Source organism: Choloepus didactylus, chromosome 9 (genome assembly GCF_015220235.1).
Source record: "Choloepus didactylus isolate mChoDid1 chromosome 9, mChoDid1.pri, whole genome shotgun sequence".
Taxonomy (NCBI): Eukaryota; Metazoa; Chordata; class Mammalia; order Pilosa; family Megalonychidae; genus Choloepus; species Choloepus didactylus.
In genome coordinates, this window is record NC_051315.1 from 130,530,104 (window position 1) to 130,551,661 (window position 21,558).

Below are 21,558 nucleotides of genomic sequence, written 5' to 3' on the forward strand. Positions count from 1 at the left end.
ACACACACACACACACACACATATTAAATAATTCAGAAAGAACACACCAAATACCATTAATAATGACTGCTTTGGGGGAGTGAGGTTGGGGATAGCAATAAAGGAGAATTTAACTTTTTGACTTTTCATGCACTTTACATTCTTTACCACGTGTGTTTATCATATATCACCATTTATCAGTTTCATACCTTTAAAAAAAAAAACCACTCTTTTAAATAAATGCTAAAGTTCCAGTATAAAGAACTTCCAAAAATTCTGCCCTCAAGAAATTTACAGTCTCAAGATTAACTTTCAAGAGATGTACTAATTTTACAAACAATAGTAAGGCATTATGGTGAGGAACTGAAAAACATAAGTACTGGGTCTTATGGTCTGTGAGAACCCACAAGTCTGGGTGTGTTGCAGCCATTCCCAGGCTCCAGCCTGACAGTTGTTGGTGTCTGCCAGTAACTCCATCGGAATCCAAGCCACCAGTGCAGTGCCTAAATTCACCTGCAGTGCTTCAGCTCCTTCTGCTGCTCCCTCCCACCCAGCAAGAAACAAAATGCTCCCATCTGAGTGGCCACGGTGTCTTTTGAAAGGCCTTTTCAAACTATCTGAGGTCATCTCACCAGGCCTCTCTAAGGTTTCTTTCCTCCTCTGTAAGACGGAAAGGGTAGTATTGATTAATGTTCCTATCTGCATTTCGCAGACATGGAAACGGAGTTTGTGGGGGGTGGGCGGGAGGTAACTGATCATTTTTAAATGAGCCTGAGAAGGGGGAGGCACTGTCCACCCACTCCAGAGGAGACAGGAGTGGTGATTCCCTTCACGTCCGTAACGAACGCGGAGGGGCGGCCGTCCCCGTGGCCTGGAGAGGCGGCTCTCTTCTCTCTTGGGGACAGTGAGTCCGAAACGCCCCTGGGCACCCAGCGGCCCAGGCTGGAGTCCCGGCGAGGGGAGCGAGGGGAGCGAGGGGGCGTGGGAGCCCCAGACGGCCAGGGACCCTGCGCTGGGATCGTCGCGTCTGAGCCGGCCCCACCTCCCCGCGGAGCTGGACTCAGGGCACAGCCGCGGAGCTGGCACCTGAAGGGCAGGATGGAAGGCGGCGAGGGGACGGGACCTGCGCCAGGAGAGCCTGGGCTCACAGTCCCACTTACTAGTTGGCGGCCCCACTTACTCGGTGGCTCTGGGCAGGTCCCTTCTCTGCGCCTCCGTTTTCCGCCCCGACTAACGCCGCAGTAAATTGCGCTCTCCTCTGCGCACGGTTGGCAGGCGAATGAAACGGGGTACCCCGCGCCCCGAGCACGTCTCCGAGAAGCGGGTCCCATTGGCGAGGGCATGACCCCGGTGGCCGCAGGGCCCCGCGCCACTCTCGGGGTTGGGGCCCGACCCTCCCTCCCCATCCGCCGTGGTCCCAAAGCCGGCCTGGGCGGGGAGCGAGGGGCTCCCCCTGCACCGGCGCCTCCCGCGCCACGCCCCGATGCCCGCTCCGCCCCCAGCCGGGACTGCTCCCCGGGTGCCCGGCGCGCGCCAGCTGGGCGGGGACGGGCGCGGCCCACAAGACCCACGGGCGGCCCCGGGAACTCGCCCCTGCCGTCCGGCCGCCGCGAACCCGGAGCGCCCCGACGCCGCCGTGCGCCCCGCGCCTCGCCTGGCCCCGCCACCCCGCGCCCTGACCCGACGCCGGGCGCCCTGCCGCGTCGTCTTCCTTCCCTCGCAGGACCCAGAGAGCAGCCCCAGGTCCCGGCTGGGGACGGTGCGTCCAGCGGAGAGGGCAGGTGAGTGCGCCGGAAGCTGGAACAGCCGGCGGCGCCCGGGCCTGGGGGCCCCGCGTCAGGCAGGGAGCGCCCGCGGGTGTGACGCACCCCCAGGTGGCCCCAGGCCTCGGTCCAGCCTGCTGAAGAGGGTGCACCCAGCCCCCCCAACCCCAATCCCCAGGCCTGCCCTGGGTACCTTGATTGCATGGGTCTGGGACCTGGGGGGGCCCCTTTGGGACACAGCAGTGCCTGGTTTTTACCAGAAATCTCGTTGGCGGGCTCAGAAGAGTCTCCAGCTGGGCGCCCAGGGGCTCAAGGCTGTTTGGGGGGAGCCCCCTCCTGGGCTGCCCTTGCCTCTTGGGGGAGAGAGGCCCAAGGAGGTCTCCAACAGGGAAGGAGACGGCCTCTACTCACCCAGCCTTCCTTCTAGGCCCTCTAAAAGCCCCAGTGTTCTTGGAATCGTCTTTTGTTTGCAGACAGGCTCCCTGACCCAGGCCCGCCAGCTTTGTGGAGAAGCAGGAAGACTCTTTGGGTGCTGGGCAGAACCCCACTCGTGAACCCCCAAAGACTTCACAGACTTGGAATCTTGTTTCCTCCTGGTCTTTACTAAATACTGAGACCCCTCCTTCATTTCCACAGAACACTTGGGCTGGGGCTTTTCCATTTTCCTTTTCTTCCCTGGGATGTTTGCCTTGTTGGCGTATCTCTTTATGAGGGTTGGAATGGGACTGGGGAGGTGAGATCTCTGCTGCCCCGTGACATGCACAGTTGACACCCACGGGTGTGCGGTCCCAGGAAAGGGCTGGGCCAGTAGGCCCAGGGCAGCTCAACAGTGACATTCATTGGCACCTACTGCCCACTGGGCCCACCTGCCCACAGATGCCCACCCCTCCATCTGCCCATTGGGCCTACCTGACTGGACTCAGCAAGGCCAGAGCTTTCCTGGGCTGGGGCCCCACCCTGCCCGAATCTCCAGGGCCCCTGCTTCTTAGGATCTGAGGCCCACCCCTGGGCTTCTCCACCTCTCTCAGCCTTGGCATCACATCGAGATGGGACAACAGGAGGTGCCCCACAGGATAAGAGTGAAGGACTGGGGCAGGACTGGACACAGAGCAGGAGTGGCATTAGCAAAACCAGCCAAGTGTGGGTCTGGTGGGGGACGATGGAGAAGTCCAGAGTCCTGCAGGCTGAGGGGGAGAAGGGACTGGGGTGCCTGGTGGTGACAGCTGGTGCATGGCCCCAACCTGGCTGGTTGAGGGAGACTTCTGGAGCTGTCTGTCATGTTCTTTTCAGAAGCAACCCCCAGAGGAAGAGCCCCCTGTCCCCCTCTCTGTGAAGTCCCCACTTAATTCTAACACCCCAGCACCAACCACTGGCCAAGGTACGGGTGGGGACACGGAGACCCTGAGCGGAGGGGAAGTGCCCTGGTGCCTGAACTGGGATGGAACCCAGGCCCTGACCTCCAGCCCCACCCTCACCCTGGGGACCCAGCCTTGCTGTGAGGACTAGAAATAAGGCCATAAATGCACGCACAGAGCCCAGGTTCACATGGAAATGAGGTTTACCAGCAACTTCCCCAAGGGCTGGGAGAGCAGAGCTTGGGCAGGTAGGGGGCGGGCAGGGAGCTGCAGGACACCTGCCCAGGATGTGACCTTGGCCGCTGGAGCCATTTCACAGCTTGTGGGGGCTGGGAGCTCCTGCTTGGAGCACCTGCAGGTTGGGGAACAGCCCTTGCAGGTGGAAATCTGCTCGTTTTGCAGCTGATGAGGGCTGGGGAGACAGTTGCTACCAGTGCACAGCCGGCCCAGCCCATGGAAATCAGCACACAGGCCAGCCCAGGGCAGCCTTGGGAAATGACCTCAGAGGGTTAATGCCGAGGGTGTCACACGTGGCGCCTCCACCTTCCCTCCTCCCCAGGAATGTGCCCACGTCCTTATCAGCACAAACACCTGGCCTAGGGCTGGGCTCAGCCAGACCCTGGCCACGCTTAGCTGGGAGTTTAGGGACGGCCCCTCACTTTTGCTTTCTAGTTACTCTTTGCTCAGCAGGGGACCCCTCACTGGCACCCTTGCCCCAGGGGTCCCTGGCCCAGGAGGTGGTCAAGCCAAGTCTTCACCTAGGAGAACTCCTCTCCCCACCAGATGTATCTTCAATTAGGCCAAAATATGAATGAAATTATTTAATGGATCAAAGCAGCACACCATTGACATTTAGTGGGCTGGGTCCTGATCATTTTCTGAAACCAGTTCCACTGTCTCCTTCCTGCTTCTCCATTACCCTTTCTCCACTGTAACCATTAAACGATTAGGGAAGGCTGATGGGCTCAGAGAGGAAACTGTGATTAAATCTGACCACCAGATCAGGCACAAACCGAAAGTGTTTTGTCCAGGAACCTCATGACCCGGAGCTGTCTACACAAGTTGAATATGAGACAGGCAGGGCCTGCTCGAGCCTTCTGCTCCCCCAACCCCGTCCCCCACCAGCCAGGGCAGGGATTCCCCGCCCTTGATTGTTCTCTTATGGGGGGAGATGGGGTTTCGGTGAACAAAGCAGGAAGTGGTGGAAGAGATGAGCCCACGTGTGTCCTGTGCTCTGGCTGTGCCTGGAGGAGGGGCTGCCCCTTCCACATCCAACGGCCGCCCTGGACAGTATACGGGCCTGGGTCAAGCCAGAGGGGTGTGCTAGCAACAGGCCTCCAAAATGCCAGTGACTTTGGTTTCTATGTTTTAATGCTGAAGTCAAACCCATTCCCCATTTCATTTAAGATTAGTTTCCAGAAATTCTTTTCAAAAGCTTCAAGCCTCAGCCTTGCGTGAATTCACTAAACGGGAATATTAGGACACAGCCGTAGATAAAGCACCAGGCCGTGGCCTTGAACCCATTGCCTCTGGGCCCCTCGCGGTCCCAGGACACCCCCACCCCCCACCCCCGGGAGGCAGCGCCTCCCTACAAAGGGATATTTAAAATCTGGAAACACACTTCCTTCCCTCCTCCCTCTGTACCTCCTACTCTTAAGGAAGTTGGACCAGAGCTAAACATCAGCACGGGCCAAGATCTGTCGGGTGATCTCTTACCCGTGAAGTCCCAACACTCTTTTCTCGGTTTAGGTCTGTTGGATACATGTGTTTCAAAACCTCCACTATGGAATTTCCGGCTTTCTTGAACAGTATGGTGAACGGATTGTCACTTTCCTTGATAGCGCAAGGTCGTTGTTGCAACCTCCAAGACTGGGCCCTGCCACGCTGCAGACTTTCCCACCCGGGCGTGTGGCTCTGGGCCCCACCCCGGAAGGGCCACGTCCTCCTGCTCACCTCCCGTCGTGTTTCTTCTCCAGCCTCACTCCGGGAGCCCTGCCCTGCTCTCTCCAGGGGTCTCCAGGCCCTCTGCACCCCACTCACACTTTCCCTGGCCTCAGTGGGCTTTGCTTTTCGAGCTGGGAAATCAAATAGGTCTCCTTCCTAGAAACAAGCATTGAAGGAGAATGAATAGGCCAGAGAAGGGGCAGGGGAAGCCATGTGGTCCCTGGGCTGGGGGCCCTGACCCCCTGCTGACCTTTTCGAGCGTCCACTTCCTGGTCACCGCATGCCCCCAGACAGCTGAGCTCCCAGGCTGAGAGCAGGGCACTCGGCTCCTTTTCTTTTGCTTTTCCCCCTTGTGCCTCTTAAAATGAGCCCTGGAATTGTAACTTCTCCTTCAGAGGAGGGAGAATGATTCCAAATCAGCTGATGGTCACGGTTATTTTGTCCTTTCTGAAGATAGAATTTCAATGGAGGCTCTTCTTCGATACAGTTTTTTTTCCAGGACCTGGTAAATAGTAAAAATGAATAATCCTTATTCATCTATCAGAAAAGAACTTTTTGAACTTCTCTAATAAAAAAAAATTTGATATATAAATAATGGCATTTTTAAAAAATAATAAAAGAACTTTTTGTTCTTAATTTTTAAAAACGAGGAATCTATGTGCGCTAAGGGAACATGAAGAATTATTTTTATTTTAATGTTTTCTTGTCCAAAATATGCATTTAACTTTCCATGACAAGAGTTTGCCTGATTCTGGCTCCTTAGAGGAGCCCCTTGATGCTTTCCTCACTAACAGTGGAAACACTGAGGATTCGGTGCAAAAATTTTAGAAATCATTTTGCAGCAGTTTGAGGGCACAAGCCAGGGAACAGTTTGGCCGGCAACAGTGGCACTCAGGGATGTCTGTGGAATGTTTCATTTAAAATACAATCTGGGTGCTGCTAAGAAAATGTCATTTTTCATAGTTAACCTGAGGGGCAAGCAAATTGAAGTCCATTTCTAGCCCAGGGTAAATTTTACCAATGTTTTCATGACAGATGCCTTCAATCTGTCTGCAGCCCAGAGAGAGCTGCCCCAGGTTCAGAAGCACCTCAGGTCGGTGTTCCGGCTTCTCACTGCAAGCAGGAGAATGAGCCCCTGGCTGATATTCCTGAGAAAGTGGGTTTAAGGTCCCAAAGAAGACTTGCCAAAATCATGCAGGGGTTTTCCAACTTTTAGTTACCCCCAGCTGAATTCATCATCCCGACCAAATCTCCCGCAGAAGCTCGGCACCTGGGCAGAGCCGATCCGTGCATGAGTGCCCCGGCCAGAGGCTCCCGGGCAGGCCTGCTGCGGGCTAGTGAGCCGGGCACCTGTCATGAGTCCTGAGAAGACCATCACTGCCCACATGGAGCTTGGACAGACAGTAACTAACGTGGCCTCACCAGCTGTTCGGAGCTACGAAGAAATGTTGAAGGGCCGGGGAGAATGGGGGCGGGGAGAGCACAGAGTGGAGTGAGAGTCAGGGGGCCCTCTGGGGAGTGAGTGGAACTTTGTTGTTTTGCCCAGGTGTGCACACATTCAGGGTGACATCCTCCCTGGGGATGGGGGTGCCTCTGATCTAACACCTCACCCAGGTGTGCATGCATTCAGGGTGATGTCCTCCCTGGGATGGGGGTGCCTCTGATTTTACACCTTGTCCAGGTGTGCACATATTCAGAGTGACGTCCTCCCTGGGACAGGGGTGCCTCTGATTTTACACCTTGCGCAGGTGTGCATGCGTTCAGTGCTATCCTCCTTGGGACAGGGGTGCCTCTGATTTAACACCTTGCCCAGGTGTGCACACGTTCAGGGTGACGTCCTCCCTTGGATGAGGGTGCCTCTGATTTAACACCTTGCCCAGGTGTGCATGCATTCAGGGTGACATCCTCCCTGGGACAGGGTTGCATCTGATTTTATACCCAGCAGTACTATCACATCAGCATGAGGTGTCAGGGCCATGTAGTTTCTGAAAACCCTGCCAGAGGAGGACCTGCCCTGACTGTCTGCTCAGCCACCACTGTGCACATCACCGTCCTGCTCCCACCCATCAGAGATACCCCCAGCCACCCTACAGGACCAGGGCTCTCTGTGACTTGCCCCCACCTGAGTAAACGAATCTCCTCCTGAGCTCTGCAACTCACTGAGGTCCGAGGACCAGCAGCAACATCAAACTCTAGTGTGCACACAAACCGCCTGGGGAGCTTGTTAAAATGTAAGTTCTGAATCAGCAGACCTGAGGTAGCACCTGAGAACCCGCATTTCTAACAAGCTCCCAGGTGCTGCTGCTGGTTAAGGGCTGAGCTTTGGGTGGCAAGGCTCTAAGGTTCTGCCTGTCTTGCTTGTTGAGCTTTGCTTTTTTCTTCCTGTGTTCTTTTGACTGATGGGGATCAGGTCTGGCGCACTGCACAAAAGGGCAGTGAGCTCATCTAATGTTTGAGTTCCTGGTCAGCAGATTATCTAGAAACGCACTTGAGTCAGGATCCTAGAGGGTGGGACCTCGCAGGCAGGTGTGGGCATTTCTACAGCTCCCGGGTGGTGCTAATTTACCATCTGGAGTGAGAAGGGCTGCTGGGCAGGCTCCCCAAGCTGACTCCCCTCACCCAACTGAAACTCACCTGCCTATCATCCCTGCCCACACCTCAGCCCCACTTTTCGTTTTCCCCTCATCTCCCATCAGTTTTGCCTGGCCACGGAAAGTGTGCAGATGTTCCCACCACACAAATGTTGTGCCAGGACTTCTCGCAACACACGACTCCCTCCTGACCCGCCCCACCGCAGACCCCTCAGCCCAGAAGTAAAAGGCAGGAAAACCTTCCAGATGCTGGCGAGACCCCTCATCTTCCGGGCAATCCCAGCCCTCCCTGACCCTGCCTGTGTGCTGAAATGCTGCCCCAGGAGGCAGGGGGCTGGACAGGGATTTGACCATGAACTTGGTGCAAGTTGGCCTCTGCTATGCTCCGTTCCCTCCCCAGGATGTTCTCAGGCGAGCAGCTCGAGGGCTGGAGCGCTCCTCCCAGGGCTCTCCTCTCTGCTGGATCCTGAAACTATGGGGTTTATTTTGCAACGGAAAGAAAATGGGGCTATGTGGGCCCTCCTATGTGGCCCTTGCTCCAGTCTCTTCCAAAATCTTAGTAAGGGGATTGTACACATAGGTGCACATCATTAAATTACACAAGTATCCAAACAAGCACTTGCCTGTTCCAGAAAATTATTTGGCTCAGGGACAAACAACTCTCTGGGGAAACTGTTGCTTTCGGTTGTGCCCATGCTCTGTGGGTTGGCTGGCATCCCAGGTTTCCTGGGGCTAATCTGTGTGACCCTGTGATGTTCCAGGTGTGGTCTGATGAGAAGCAGAGATGGGGAAAAAACTGGATCTTTCTAAGCTAACTGATGAAGAAGCCAAACATGTCTGGGAAGTTGTGCAGCGAGACTTTGATCTTAGAAGAAAAGAAGAAGAGCGACTTGAGTAAGTGTGTCCTGGCTGAGCCCGTGGAGGCCCCAGGGTCCTCTAATCTCCTCCCAAGGGACCAGCACCTATGGGTGCTCTCCTGGGTGGGATCAGGGGCCAGGAGCGCTGGGGAAAGGACAGCAGGTGGGAAACATTTCTGCTTTCTGGCCTCAGTATCCTCCTAAGTAAAACAAGGAGATTTGAATTTGCACCTTAATGTTCGGTTGTTCCCTGAAGAATTTTATTTCAACCTGGTCCTGCTTCCAGGGTGATATCACCTCCTAAGCCAGGTGGTTCTCAGGACACATCATTTCAAGAATAAAAGAGCTAAAGATGATAAATGGGGAAAGTCTTCATGCCATTCTGAAATACCCAGCACGTTGGAACCAAAGGGTTTTAGGATAAGAGTTGACTTCTCACTTTCTTCTCAGGTGTGCTGGGTGGCACCCCCTTCCTGACCCTGGGTGGCCCAGCACCAGTGTCTTCACCGTCCCATTGCCCAAGCCTCAAGCCCACCATCATTTCCTGCTCCCTGCACCTCCCATGCTCCTGCCCCCCAGCCCCTAACCTTTATTTATCCCCTGGACTCCCTTACCATCTTCCTTGGGGTCTTTCGTGGACTGGGCAGGCCATGTTGAAAGGGAGAAGTTTGAGCTAAGACTTGAGGAGACGAGGGAAGTAGCCAAAGCAAATGCCCAGAACATTTTGGAACAAGGTGCTGCTGGAGCAGAGGCCCTGCGGCGGGAGCCTGGAGAAACCCCATGGAGGACAGAGAGCCAGGGCAGGGTGACAAGTGTTAGTAAGAATGAGATCATCATTGGGGAGGGGGTGCAGGTTTGAGCAGAAGGAGGAGTCCGGCCGCCTGGGGGTGCAGCAGCCTGACCCGGCTTATGTCCCACAAGCCGTGGAGGTGCCAAGAAGGGGTCAGTGCTGGGCGCACCGGGAAGGCACGGCCCGCGGGGCCGCCGCCGAGGGGCTGTGGGCCGGTGAGTGTGGGAGGAACCGTGGGCAGCTTCGGGCTCTCGGCTGAGCAGGTGAGAGGACGGAGTTGGCATCAGCCAAGGTGGACAGGTCAGGTGGTAAACCAGGAACCTGGCTGGAGGAGCGGAGGTTGTTTCTCAGCCCTCAGTGGACGCGCCAAGCAGGCAGGTGGCCCCACGTCCAATCGGGAGCTCAGGAGAGAGCTGTTGAGGGAGTTTTCACCATATACGTGGCTGCTGAAACAAATACCACTGACTTATTGACTTAAAAACAACACACCTTTATTGCCGTTCAGTTCTAGAGCAGAAGTTCTAAAACCAAGGTGTCGGCAGGGCTGCCCTCCTTCTCAGGGCTCTAGGGGAGAATCTGTGCTGACCTTTTCCAGCTTCTAGAGGCTTCCTGCCTTCCTTCAATCATGGCTCTCTCCTCCGTCTGCAAGGCCAGCAGGGTAGAATCTTCCAATGTGTGCCTCTCTCTGATCTCTGCTTCCATTGTCATCCTCTCTCTCTGCGACCCTCTCCGGCCTCCTCTCCCCCTTGTCTTCACACTGGATCCACTCGAGTAAACCCAGGAGCAGCTCCTCTTCTCAAGAGCCTTAATTAATCACATGTGCAAAGTCGCTTTTGCCCTGGAAGGTGAGATATGCTCAGGTTTGGGGGGTTAGGGCATGGACACCTTGGGGGGCCAGTTTGGGGAGCTGGATAATGGCCGTGGGACTGGACGAGGCCACCATGTCAGGGAATGAGGAGAGAGAAAGACTGAGTCCCGGGGAGCTCAATGTCAGCCTGTTGGGGAGATGAAAAGCCAGCCGAGGAGACGGAGAAGGAGCTCCAGCGAGGTGGGGTGTCAGGGCCCCACGCAGAACCGAGCCCACGTTAAATGAGTCCCAGCCCAGAGCATCTTGTTGAGGTCTGCCCTCCAGGCGTAGTGGGGAGGGGCCCAGGTCAGTAGGAGCCCCCCACTCTGGGTTCTGCCTTGGGCTGCGGGTTGCCCCAGGATTTTTGTCATGAAGCCCATTTTACCCGCTGGCCTCCAGGGTGGGCCCGAGGCCCCCCGCCTCACAGCCCTGCCCACCAACCCGACCATCACCCCATCAGCCATACCTGACTTTTCCCAGCAATGAGCAGGGTCCCCGCCCAGTTGCTGCAGCCAGACGTGCCCACACAGCCCCCTCTTCAGGAACTCCTTCATCCCCGCTTGCTCTAGTCTCGACCCCCTCATCGCCCCACATTCTGAAGCCCCTCACCCCCTTTCCCATCTGTCCATGAAAACTCAAATGTTCTCCCACTTTTTTAACCAGAGCAGCTCATACTCTGCCTCAGCCTCAGTTTCCAGGCTCTGCCAAGAGCCCCGAAGTTCCCGCCCAAAAAAGCCAGCCCTGGCCTCTCGTCAGTGGGGCCGTCTTCCCGAGGGATGGTTGTGCCCTGTCACAAGAGCGGCCACACAGTTGCCAGCTCTTATTTTAGATGGCAGCTCATGCCTTCCCATCTCAAATGCATGTGGAGATGCCGATAAATTGCAAGAGGAGGGGAGAACCTCGCAGCCCAGGAGCAGCGGCAGCCGGGCCGGCGCCCCCTTCCCAGGGACTCGGGGTGGGCAGCCTCCTTCCGTCCAGGGCTCATCTGAAGCGGGTTTAGCAGAAATCCCTAAATGTTCCCTGCATGTGGGTAGCACCCTACTGACACCGGTCCCTCCTTATTTTCATATTTGGTCATTTCATGGTGAGAGGAAGAGACAAGCCCAGGTAGCCTCCAAGGACTTTAGGAAAGGAAGTTTCTAGTAAGGATGTGGCTTCTGACACCCGTGCCCTGGTGGGCAGCCTGTGGCTCAGGCTGGGCCCCCACCCCGGGCCCGAGAGTTGTATCAGACAGGGCCATGGCTCTCACTCAGGAGTGCCCGAGGCCGTTGGCTCGGGAAGGACCAGCAGGGGACGGTGCAATGGCGAAAGTCTGCTGTGTCATCTTGACCTGCCGTGTGGTGGGGGGTGGGGGGGTCGTGTTTAACACCCCGATGCCCATCAGACTGGAAGAGATCATACATGGCGTGTCAATATGATAAGAGTATTCTGTTGTCATCGGGGATGAGGAGGCCCTGAGGGGGGCGCTTGGAGAGTCCCCATCACAGTCATGTTCAGGCCAGAGCACCAAAGCCCAAATAGCATCACGGGGACTGGTTATTCCTGGGCAAATATGACTCGAGCTGGTGATGCATTTGGAAAGTACAGTGAGGGGATTTAGTGAAGAGTTTTTTTTAATTTCTTGTTGTGTTGATGCCTTTGTCTCTTGTTCACTGTCCTAGGGGTTAAATGTACCGCAAAAGACAGGGCTGCCCCCACCCACAAGAAGCCTTTTTCCCAAGGGTCCCTCATGACTCCAGGGGGGCTGCAGGGGCTGGGGTGTGTGTCCCCAGGGTGGATGGGATGAACCCTGGGAGGTCAGAGGATGCAGGTTCACGTTCTGCCTGGACTAGGCTGTGTTGGGACTCGGAAACGGCACGGGCTCAAACAAGAGTGGAATAAAGCCTCTTTGGATTCTTGACACCAGAATTGGTTCTGCGGGGTTGGTTGGAGAAAACATCAGAAGCCCATTGTGAATGGACGATTGCTTTTTTTTTTTTTTTTTTTTTTGTTGATGTTGATATCTGCTTTAGAATGCAGCAAAGGCCAAAACTTCAATGACTTAAACCAGATAGTTCATTGCTTTCACAAGTAATGGTCCAAGAGTAAGCAGACCAGGACTGATACATGATGGGTACACAGCATCTAGGACCCACATTCCTTCTACATTGTTGCTCTGCCAGTGTCAACTTGTGGCTTCCATCTCATGGTCTAATATGCTGCTGAAGCTCCCAGTATTATGCAACTGCAGTGGATTGAATGGTATATCTCTCCAAAAGATGCGTCCATGAGAATATGACCAGAACGTGACCTTGGTTGGCATAAGGGTGTCTGCAGATGTGATTAAGGTGATGATCCTGGATTAGGACAGGCCCTAAATCCAATGTCAAATATCCTTATACAAGACAGAAAAGACAGAGACATAGAGAGGAGAAGTTCACACAGATGTGAAGATGAAGGCAGAGGTTGGAGTGATGCATCTACAAGCTAAGGGTTGCCAGCAGCCACCAGAAGCTACAAGAGAGGCACAGGACAGTTTCTCCTTCGGAGCCTCAGAAGGAACCAACCCTGCTAACACCCTGATTTCAGACTGCCAGTCTCCAGAACTTGAGAATAAATTCCAGTTGTTTTAAGCCACCCAGTTTGTGATGATTTGTTACAGAAGTGCTAGGAAACTAACACACCTGCCTTCTAGCCAGCAGCAAAGGGAGAAAAAATGGAGAGAATGCTTTTCCTTTAATATCATGAATTAGAAGTTGTACTCATTATTATCACTCACATCCCATATTCGAAAACTTTGTTACAAAAACCAACCTAGTTCAAGAGTATTTGGGAAATGTAGTCTTCAGTTGAATGGCAACTTATAGGCATGAAAGATACAGAGACAATTCTGGTTAACTAAAGTTGAAAGAGATTTGTTGACTGACCATAAGGTAGATCAGAGATTTGATGAAAAAGCTGGAGAACCGGGCACAGAGCTAGGCTCAGAACAATGCAGCCACCCTCATAAGCTAGATTACACCATGGAAATGGTCTGCTTACACCAAACAGTGCCCCTGGTGACACCACCATTAGACTCTTGGATTCTTTTGATTCTGCTGCCACCATGTTCACTGGAAACTGGGTACTGGATGCTGCCAAAGCTGGACATGAATTCCAACAGTCTCTTTTTGATTCCTTATGGAGGGCTCAAAATCCCAGGTGGGACACTAGATGTGTTGAGTTTAGCACATTAGTCCGTGCCCTAGTTGCCAGGGGTCTGAGAGCACAGGTATCTGGCCTCTAGGCATGGGCAGTAGCAGGTGGAACTCTGTCTCCCGCAAAAACTGATGCTTACAATGGAGGACCCGAAGCATAGGAACAGGGTAATTTCTGACTGCTATTTTATCAAGTGCCAAAATGTGCACTCCGAGAACTGAATTATTTTTCAAATTCAGCAAAACTTGCATAAGCACTTAATTGCAATGGGTTTTGAAGTTAGACAAACCTGGGTTCTAATCATTGCTCTGCAAAATGGGTTTGAGAAAAATGCCTACCTCCTAGGGTTCTGTGGATAATGTATGTAAAGTTAAGTGCTTAATAAATTAGGGAAATGCGAAAGATGTAAATACAAATTTAACTTTTAAATACAGTTTGATGAGTCTAAATCTTTCTTCCTATGTAGGCAATCTTAATATTTTCCATACATAACGTTAACTGATTAACCTTTATTTCAATTCTGCTAGCCAGTAAATATATCTGCTCTTTTAAAACTGATTTGTAGTCCCATAATAAGCAAGGATAATGATTGGACTGATTCGGTGATCACCCTAAATTTATGCAGATTTATTAGCTAGGGGAAGTACATATTATATACTACTTTTTACATGGATGAAAAGATCAAACTTGTTCCTACAATCTGGAAGTAAAACAAATAAGACTCAAATACATATTCCCATAATAGTCTTCCACAGATATTTTTTGTTTCCTGCTCACTTAAGTAAATTCTCCTTGACAGTACATTTGCACTGATAATGTAGGCATTTAAACTTGTTTCTACCACTCCCCTCAAACTTTCTCCTCTGACAAACATCTTAAGCAAAATTAGGAAGCATGACAAAGGCAGACTTAAGTACCTCTGTAGGCTGCCAAAAATACAGGTTGGGTGGTATTCAGCACCAGGGAAGCTCGTTAAGACCGTATGGACTTTAAAAAAGAAGGGAAAGTTAAAAAAAAAAAAAAAGAAAAAAGAAAAACAAGGAAAAAAAAAAAAAGATGTAGTGCCCCCTTGAGGAGCCTGTGGAGAATGCAGGGGTATTCGCCTACCCCACCTCGATGGTTGCTAACATGACCACAGACATAGGGGACTGGTGGTTTGATGGGTTGGGCCCTCTACCATAAGTTTTACCCTTGGGAAGACGGTTGCTGCAAAGGAGAGGCTAGGCCTCCCTATGGTTGTGCCTAAGAGCCTCCTCCCGAATGCCTCTCTGTTGCTCAGATGTGGCCCTCTCTCTCTGGCTAAGCCAACTTGAAAGGTGAAATCACTGCCCTCCCCCCTACGTGGGACCAGACACCCAGGGGAGTGAATCTCCCTGGCAACGTGGAATATGACTCCCGGGGAGGAATGTAGACCCGGCATCGTGGGATGGAGAACATCTTCTTGACCAAAAGGGGGATGTGAAAGGAAATGAAATAAGCTTCAGTGGCAGAGAGATTCCAAAACGAGCCGAGAGATCACTCTGGTGGGCACTCTTACGCACACTTTAGACAACCTTTTTAGGTTCTAAAGAATTGGGGTAGCTGGTGGTGGATACCTGAAACTATCAAACTACAACCCAGAACCCATGAATCTCGAAGACAGTTGTATAAAAATGTAGCTTATGAGGGGTGACAATGGGATTGGGAAAGCCATAAGGACCAAACTCCACTTTGTCTAGTTTATGGATGGATGTGTAGAAAAGTAGGGGAAGAAAACAAACAGACAAAGGTACCCAGTGTTCTTTTTTACTTCAATTGCTCTTTTTCACTCTAATTATTATTCTTGTTATTTTTGTGTGTGTGCTAATGAAGGTGTCAGGGATTGATTTAGGTGATGAATGTACAACTATGTAATGGTACTGTAAACAATCGAAAGTACAATTTGTTTTGTATGACTGCGTGGTATGTGAATATATCTCAATAAAATGATGATTTAAAAAAAAAAAAAGACCGTATGGACTGTCAAAAGTTCAGTGTACTAGAGAAGAAAACTCCCTGCAGTGACAGCATTTGAATAAAAAAAATCGTTGTAAACAATGGCTCTAGGGGATTACTGTGAGCATTCAAAAAGCCACAGGTTCTGCTATTAAGGAAATTATAAACTAAATTATAAACTCCATCATGGAACAGGCAACCAGATGAAGAACTACAAAGAGTTTTTTATGCAAATGAGATCAATGCCTCTTCTTGACCTTTGTTCCTCAGGGATCTTAGACGTACATATATATTATATCCATGAATATAAAGAGGTGAAATCAGTGTAGTGATATAAAATTAAGGTTTTTAAAAAAAAATTATGTTAAATTTTGAGAGGCAGATTTCTACTTGTTAAAACTTGCATATCAGTAAAATTAACACAAAATATGTATGCCCTGGACTTATGAAAATATTTTATGGTAGCACAGATAGCTCTTTTTAAAGTTAGAATTTGTGCATTGATATTTGAGTCACCATTTTGTGCTTTATAGAACCAAAGATTAGGCTCTATGATTATTACTTTTATGTATGTACAAAGTAGAAGGAAATTTATTTCCTTTAGAATCATTAGACAAAACTTGTCAACTGATCTAGAATATCTGTCTAACTTTTAAATTTTGCAGGATGTTATTAGCAAACTGGAAAATAATTCTGCTTTGTTATATTACTCAGAATATAAAAAAATTCTAATACAATATCTTGGTCAAATGTAGTATATTATTACAAAATTTCCTTGCCCTCAAAGAGTAGGCAGAATAAAAGTAATGAGAAGTTTGTAAAATGAAAAAAAAGGCTAAAACTATAAAATGAAAAAAGAGGCAAAACATATAATTAGTGAAGGAGGATTTAAAAAAACTTGATTTTTTCTACAGAGACACCCTAATTTTGTATTCAAAAAAGAAGATTGTGTGTGTGTGCATATGTGTGTGTATGTGTGTGTGTGGAGTGTGGTGTTAAAGTACTAGATTCTCTATGTCCTTCAGTGAAGTGAGCAGCATTTTCTCTTTTGCTTTATCCTTGCCACAAGAGGTTATAGAAGTTTGCCAGAATCTTAGGCAATCTCATAAGGATTCATTATAAAATAGAGTCACCTAAAAGGAGCTCAGCCCTGTGGCAGGGACACCAGGAACAGTGAGGTGTAAGTGCATTTTTCAAATCAACTTTCTTTTTCCAAGTATAATATTAGTACATTCTAATTGTGGAAAATTTGTAAAATACAACAAAAAATAAAGTTGAAACTAAATGTCACAGTAAATTCAGAGTAAATCACTATTAACATTTTGGTTAATTTCATTTTAATCTTTTTTTTCCCCCTGCATATATACAAAGATGCTGAGCACACATTAAAATGATGTATGTGAAGAAATTTGGAAGACATGGGAAATTGCTCAGAAAAGAAAAAAAGAAGCACTATATAGAACTATATAAACAAGTTGTCCTAGAAAGTTTTTAGTATTTAGAGAAGATCCTGGCAGTAGCTCTTTTTCAGAATCACTAGGGTCCCTTCTACTGGCTTTCCCCTTTCACTTTGTTTGCCCATGTAGAATAGATGACTGTTTATGGGCCTGTGTCAGGGTCTGGTTTTTAAAATAGTTCAAATTTGAGGAAGAATGTGCCAACTATTTGGGGTGGGAAGGAACCACCTGAAAACTATTGAATAAACAAAGGGAGTCAGTTGATATCATGGTATTTCTATACTTCAGAGAACCTGGGATGCATAAAGAGAGGTTCAAATGGAAGATCGCTTCTAAGTTAAGAAACCTCCCTCTTCCCAAGCTCTTATGGATGTTACTCTGCACATTGAACCAATTTCTACACAAATAATTGTCCATTTCTTGCCACCGCCGTAGCTGCCCCCTGTGATGGGTCTCAAGGTTCTCCGTGGCTCCGTGGTGTCCTCCTTTTGCTCCCAGTTACTTTCTTTCACCCATAAATCAACAGCAGCCTGACAGGAGAAACTGGTCCTCAGCTGGCCACTGAGTGGTGGCAGTGACAGTGTGGCCATTTGGGAAGCGGTCAGATGTGTTTTAAGCATATTTGATGTGCTCCAAAAAGAATGCCAAGCAGATGGCGCAGTGCAAAGAAACTTCCAAGGTTGTTGAAAGGACAAATTTCCTGGAGAGAAAAAAAAAACTTGTGAAACAAAGAAACAAACATGTCCACTTACTTGGAAAGAATTTTATGACCCTGAATATGAGTCAGATAAACACGGGGCGTAGGCTCCAGGCCAAGTCACCAAAAGCACATTTGCCAAGGGATCAATTTGTTAAACAGCCGACTCACCAAACATACCAAATTGAAAACAATTAAACCCCCATAAATGTATTTCTTTTAATATTTCCCAAGTCAGCAGAAGCATGGGTTGGGTGGATTGCTGCTCAGGGTTTCTCTCCATGTACAAGCATCACCGGGTTAAAGGATGTTGGGGCAGAGCCGGGAGGACACCTACACCTGAGCCCACACCTGAGCCCACACCTGAGCCCACACCTGTGCCCACACTTGAGCCCACACCTGTGCCCACACAGTCTTTGAGTTTTTCCTCTGTCAAACCGTGTGACGAGGCAGCTGGCCCCAACCCCGGCATTGCAAAGGAACCAAGTGGTTGTTACCGCTAGGGAGCAGTTTCCCTAGTTCGCTAAGTCCTGGGTGACCCGCTTACTCTCCCAAGGTCTCTTTACCTGAGCCCTGCAGCCTCCAGGTGGCACAGGTGGAGTCCCCGACCCCGTCTGCAAATGGCCGAGGCTGGCACCTGCTGGCCATGCCCCTCCACCTGCGCCCCTAACAGGGCGTTCCAAGGATGGGGGTCCATTCCCGAGAGCAGGGCTGACTGCAGTGTCGGCAAGGTGGACGGAAAGGAATTTCTCCAGGGGTCGGGCCCCTCAGTAGCAGACTTGGAGAGAGAATACCGGAATGCTTTCCTTGCAGGCTCGTGGCGGGGGCTTAAGGAGAAGGAGCGGGCGTCTTGCCTTTGATTTAGCCCAGGCAGATAGAAATCTGCTAAATTTGGTGTGCACACCGAGCAATGTGGGCCTGGGGTGTTTATTGTACCGAGCACACCGCTTTTCCTGGCTTCCCTTAAGGACAGGTGCCACACTCCGGAGAATCGAAAACTCAAAGACGTAGAGAACTATGATATTAATGATATTTGCACCAGAAAGGTGTTTTAGGATAGATTGGACTTAATGCCCATTTCCCACTGCCCGGTTCCCCTCGGGGTGCTGCATGGAGGGGCCATGGCTTGCTGTGGGTGAGTGAGCCTTAGAATATTTCAGATACCTGCAGAGACAACGATGCTCCACAGGCTGGTCTGAGAGCCTTCCATGGCAATGGCCAACCCCCCGGTGACTGGGGGGAGGGAAAGCTCTAGAGTGGGTGAAAAACTGAGGTTTTGCTCAAAAAGTCAGGGGCCCGAGTGGCAGGCCGGCAGCATTGCCCTTAACTGTCCAGCTACCGGGGAAGAATCGGGGCACCCTCGTGGGGGAAGCAGCAAGGTGGTCAGGAGACCAGCCCCGGAGGGCGGGGCCGGGGTGGGAGCAGGTGAGAGCCCCAGGTGAGGCCCCTGCGAGGCCGGGCCGGCTTCTGGGGCCACAAGCCAGTTACCAAAACCCAGAAACGCTCCTTGGGAAGCTCTTCTGTCTTTTCTGCTTGTATGTTCTTTAATCCCTGTCCCTTCTCCTTGAGGCTTAGCTCACTTGGAGAGCTCCAGCCTGTCCGGGTGCCGGGGAACAGGGGTGGAAGTTGTGCCTGGACTCAGGGCTGAGTTGGCATCCGGCTCCCGGGTGAGCAGGAGGGTGGGGTGGGTTTGCCACATGAAGCCACACCGGAGGAACTGGGGTGCGGGGACCAAGGACGAGGGGCATTCCCTCTTTAGGAGGACGTCTTCGGGGAATCAGGCTCAGCCCTGGGAAGGTGGGCGCTGTTTGCATGGGGCAGCCGTCCTCTTGGAGCATCTGAAAGGGTCACCTTCCCAGGGGCCTCCACCGGGGCCCTGGACTCTCGTCCTCTCTGCCCCCAGCTCCTTGAGCACGTAGCTGCCTCAGTTGTCCCCCCTCTCCTCTGGTTTCACTTGGTTTATCGGTGTGGTCAAGTGCCATGTTAAAAAAAAAACAAAAACAGAAAGCCTTTCCTTTGGCCCTGCCACCCATCCCACTGATTGCTGAGCCACCGTCCTCCTTCTATTTGTGGGGTAGCCCACACCCAAGGGCCCCCCTTCCCTGTATCTGCCTCGTGTTCTGGTGGCAAATCCCTAGGTGCCAAGCCAGTAGCCCCTTCCCAGCTTTTATCTTTCCCGATCTTTCCGCAGCCCCGGAAGTGCCCCCCTCTCCGACCCTCCGACGGTCCTCCTCAGCACTCCGTACTCCTCTCCTGCCTTTTCTACTCGGTTCCTTTGAAGGCTCCTCTCCTTCCTCCTGGCCCATTAGTGGAATAAGTTACCAAAGAAATCTCTCTCTGCAGGAATGGGTCCAGTGCTTTCCTAGACAAATCTTTTAAACTCTCAAAGAACAAAGGAGTCCATTGATATTTAAACTGCTTCACAGCAGAAAGAATGTTCACAGGCCTCACCCCGACCCCCCGCGCTGACAAAGATAAGGGAAGAAAAATATGGGCCTGTTAAATCACCGTGCTAGCACCGTCTACCATGGAAGCCACTGGCCATGGGTGGCTCTCTGAATTTAAATTACAGTGAAATGAAATTTAAAGTTCAATTCTGCAGTCTCACTAGCCACATTTGGTGTTTGCGCTAGCCTCAGGTGCACCTCGTGGCTCTGCCGTGGGATGGGGCAGATAGAAAACCTCCCCGTCATCTCAGGGCTGCACTGGGCAACGCTGAGCCTTTCTCAGTGTGAGACAAGCACCCACAAGGCGGATGGGCTGGGGTTCTCCAAGCAAGCTAAGCCTCAAGGGAGAAGGGAAAGGGATTAGTGAGCACACACGCAGTGAAGACAGACCTTTCTCTCCTTTGGAATCCTCCTTGACTAGTTCAGTATCGTGGAGGGCCCAGGGCCCAGCTGCAGCCCCCTCCTCTCCCCTGGGAGACCCTCCCCGAGAGACACTGTCCGGCTCCCTAGTCTTTAATGCCCTCCCAACCAGCACTGCCCACTGGAACTTTTCCATGGCAATGGAACTGCCCTCTGCCTGTGTTCTCCAGTATGGCAGCCGCTGGCCCCACGTGGCTACTGAGCACCCGAAAGGCAGCTGGTGCAGCTGGGGAACTGAACTTTTTATATTATTGACTTTTAATTAGTTTCAACTTAAATAACTGCTTGGGCTGGTGGCAGCCATATCGAACAGCCCGGGTTTCTAGACCGTGAGCCCCAAGTTTCGACCCTCCCCCAGATCTTTCCCTGAACCCTAGGCTCATGTGGACCAGCGCCTCTGTCCAAAGCAGAGGTCATGACTCCTCCCCCACTCCCTGAACGCCCCCTCCCCATGCCAGGGGGAGACCCAGGAGTCGGGGGTGTTTCCCTGAGCCGTCTCCTCCTCCGTCACCCCCCTCCCCACCCCCGCTGTCCCCACTGGCTCCACCACCAACACACATCCCTACCCCAGCCTCCGCTCACCATCCCCGCCGGCCCCACCGCAGCCTACACCGTCCCGCTGCGGGACCCCACACGAGCCCCCCACCACATCCCCGTCCATCCTCACCGCCCTAATACCTAGTGTCCCCACAGCCCCAGAGTCATCTTGAAAATTTGCAAATCAGGTCATGCACTCCTGCACTCTAAACCCCCAGAACACCTCCCAACGTGTTCATGATGAAATTCACACTCCCCACCGGGGCCGCAGACCTCACCCCTGACCCATGTGTCATCCTCGTCTCGTCCTGCTCTGCCTGGCTCCTGCTCCCCAACGTCTTCTGGCACCACGGCCCTTCATGCCATTTCCCTAACCCAGCTGCTCCCTCGTCCGGCCCGGAGCCCTGCCTGCAGGACCCCTTAACTCGCTCCTTCCCGTCACTCGGGTCTCTTTGCAAACGCCACCTCCTCAGGGAAGCCCCCCATGACTACCTTTTCTAAAATAGCCACCACCCTTCAAACACTCCCCCTCTCTGCTGAGCCCACTCTCTTTCTCAGTAGACCTTAGTGCCTATCTGATGTTGTCTTCACCATTTTCTAGTCCAGGACCTGTCCCCCCTCTCTGGTATATAAGCCCCACGAGGGCTCGATTTTCTTCGCTGCTGCTGCACCAGCACAGAAGGGCTCCGAAGTGCCATGGGTGCACCCAGGCTAGCACCTCAT

The 21,558-nt window shown here is 51.7% G+C and overlaps 1 protein-coding gene across 2 annotated transcripts in view; it reads left to right on the forward strand.

Annotated features, from left to right (window-relative positions):
- Positions 1-1,539: 1,539 nt before the first annotated feature.
- MLPH (melanophilin) overlaps positions 1,540-21,558 on the forward strand; it is a 61,813-nt gene continuing 41,794 nt past the window's right edge. Inside the window, exons 1-2 of one of the 2 annotated variants that reach the window (XM_037849837.1) lie at positions 1,540-1,760; positions 8,394-8,526. In XM_037849837.1, coding sequence (XP_037705765.1) covers positions 8,417-8,526 — 110 coding nt within the window. In that variant the 5' untranslated portion in view covers positions 1,540-1,760; positions 8,394-8,416. The remainder of the gene's footprint in view (positions 1,761-8,393; positions 8,527-21,558) is intronic. The other variant, XM_037849836.1, reaches the window with a different exon arrangement.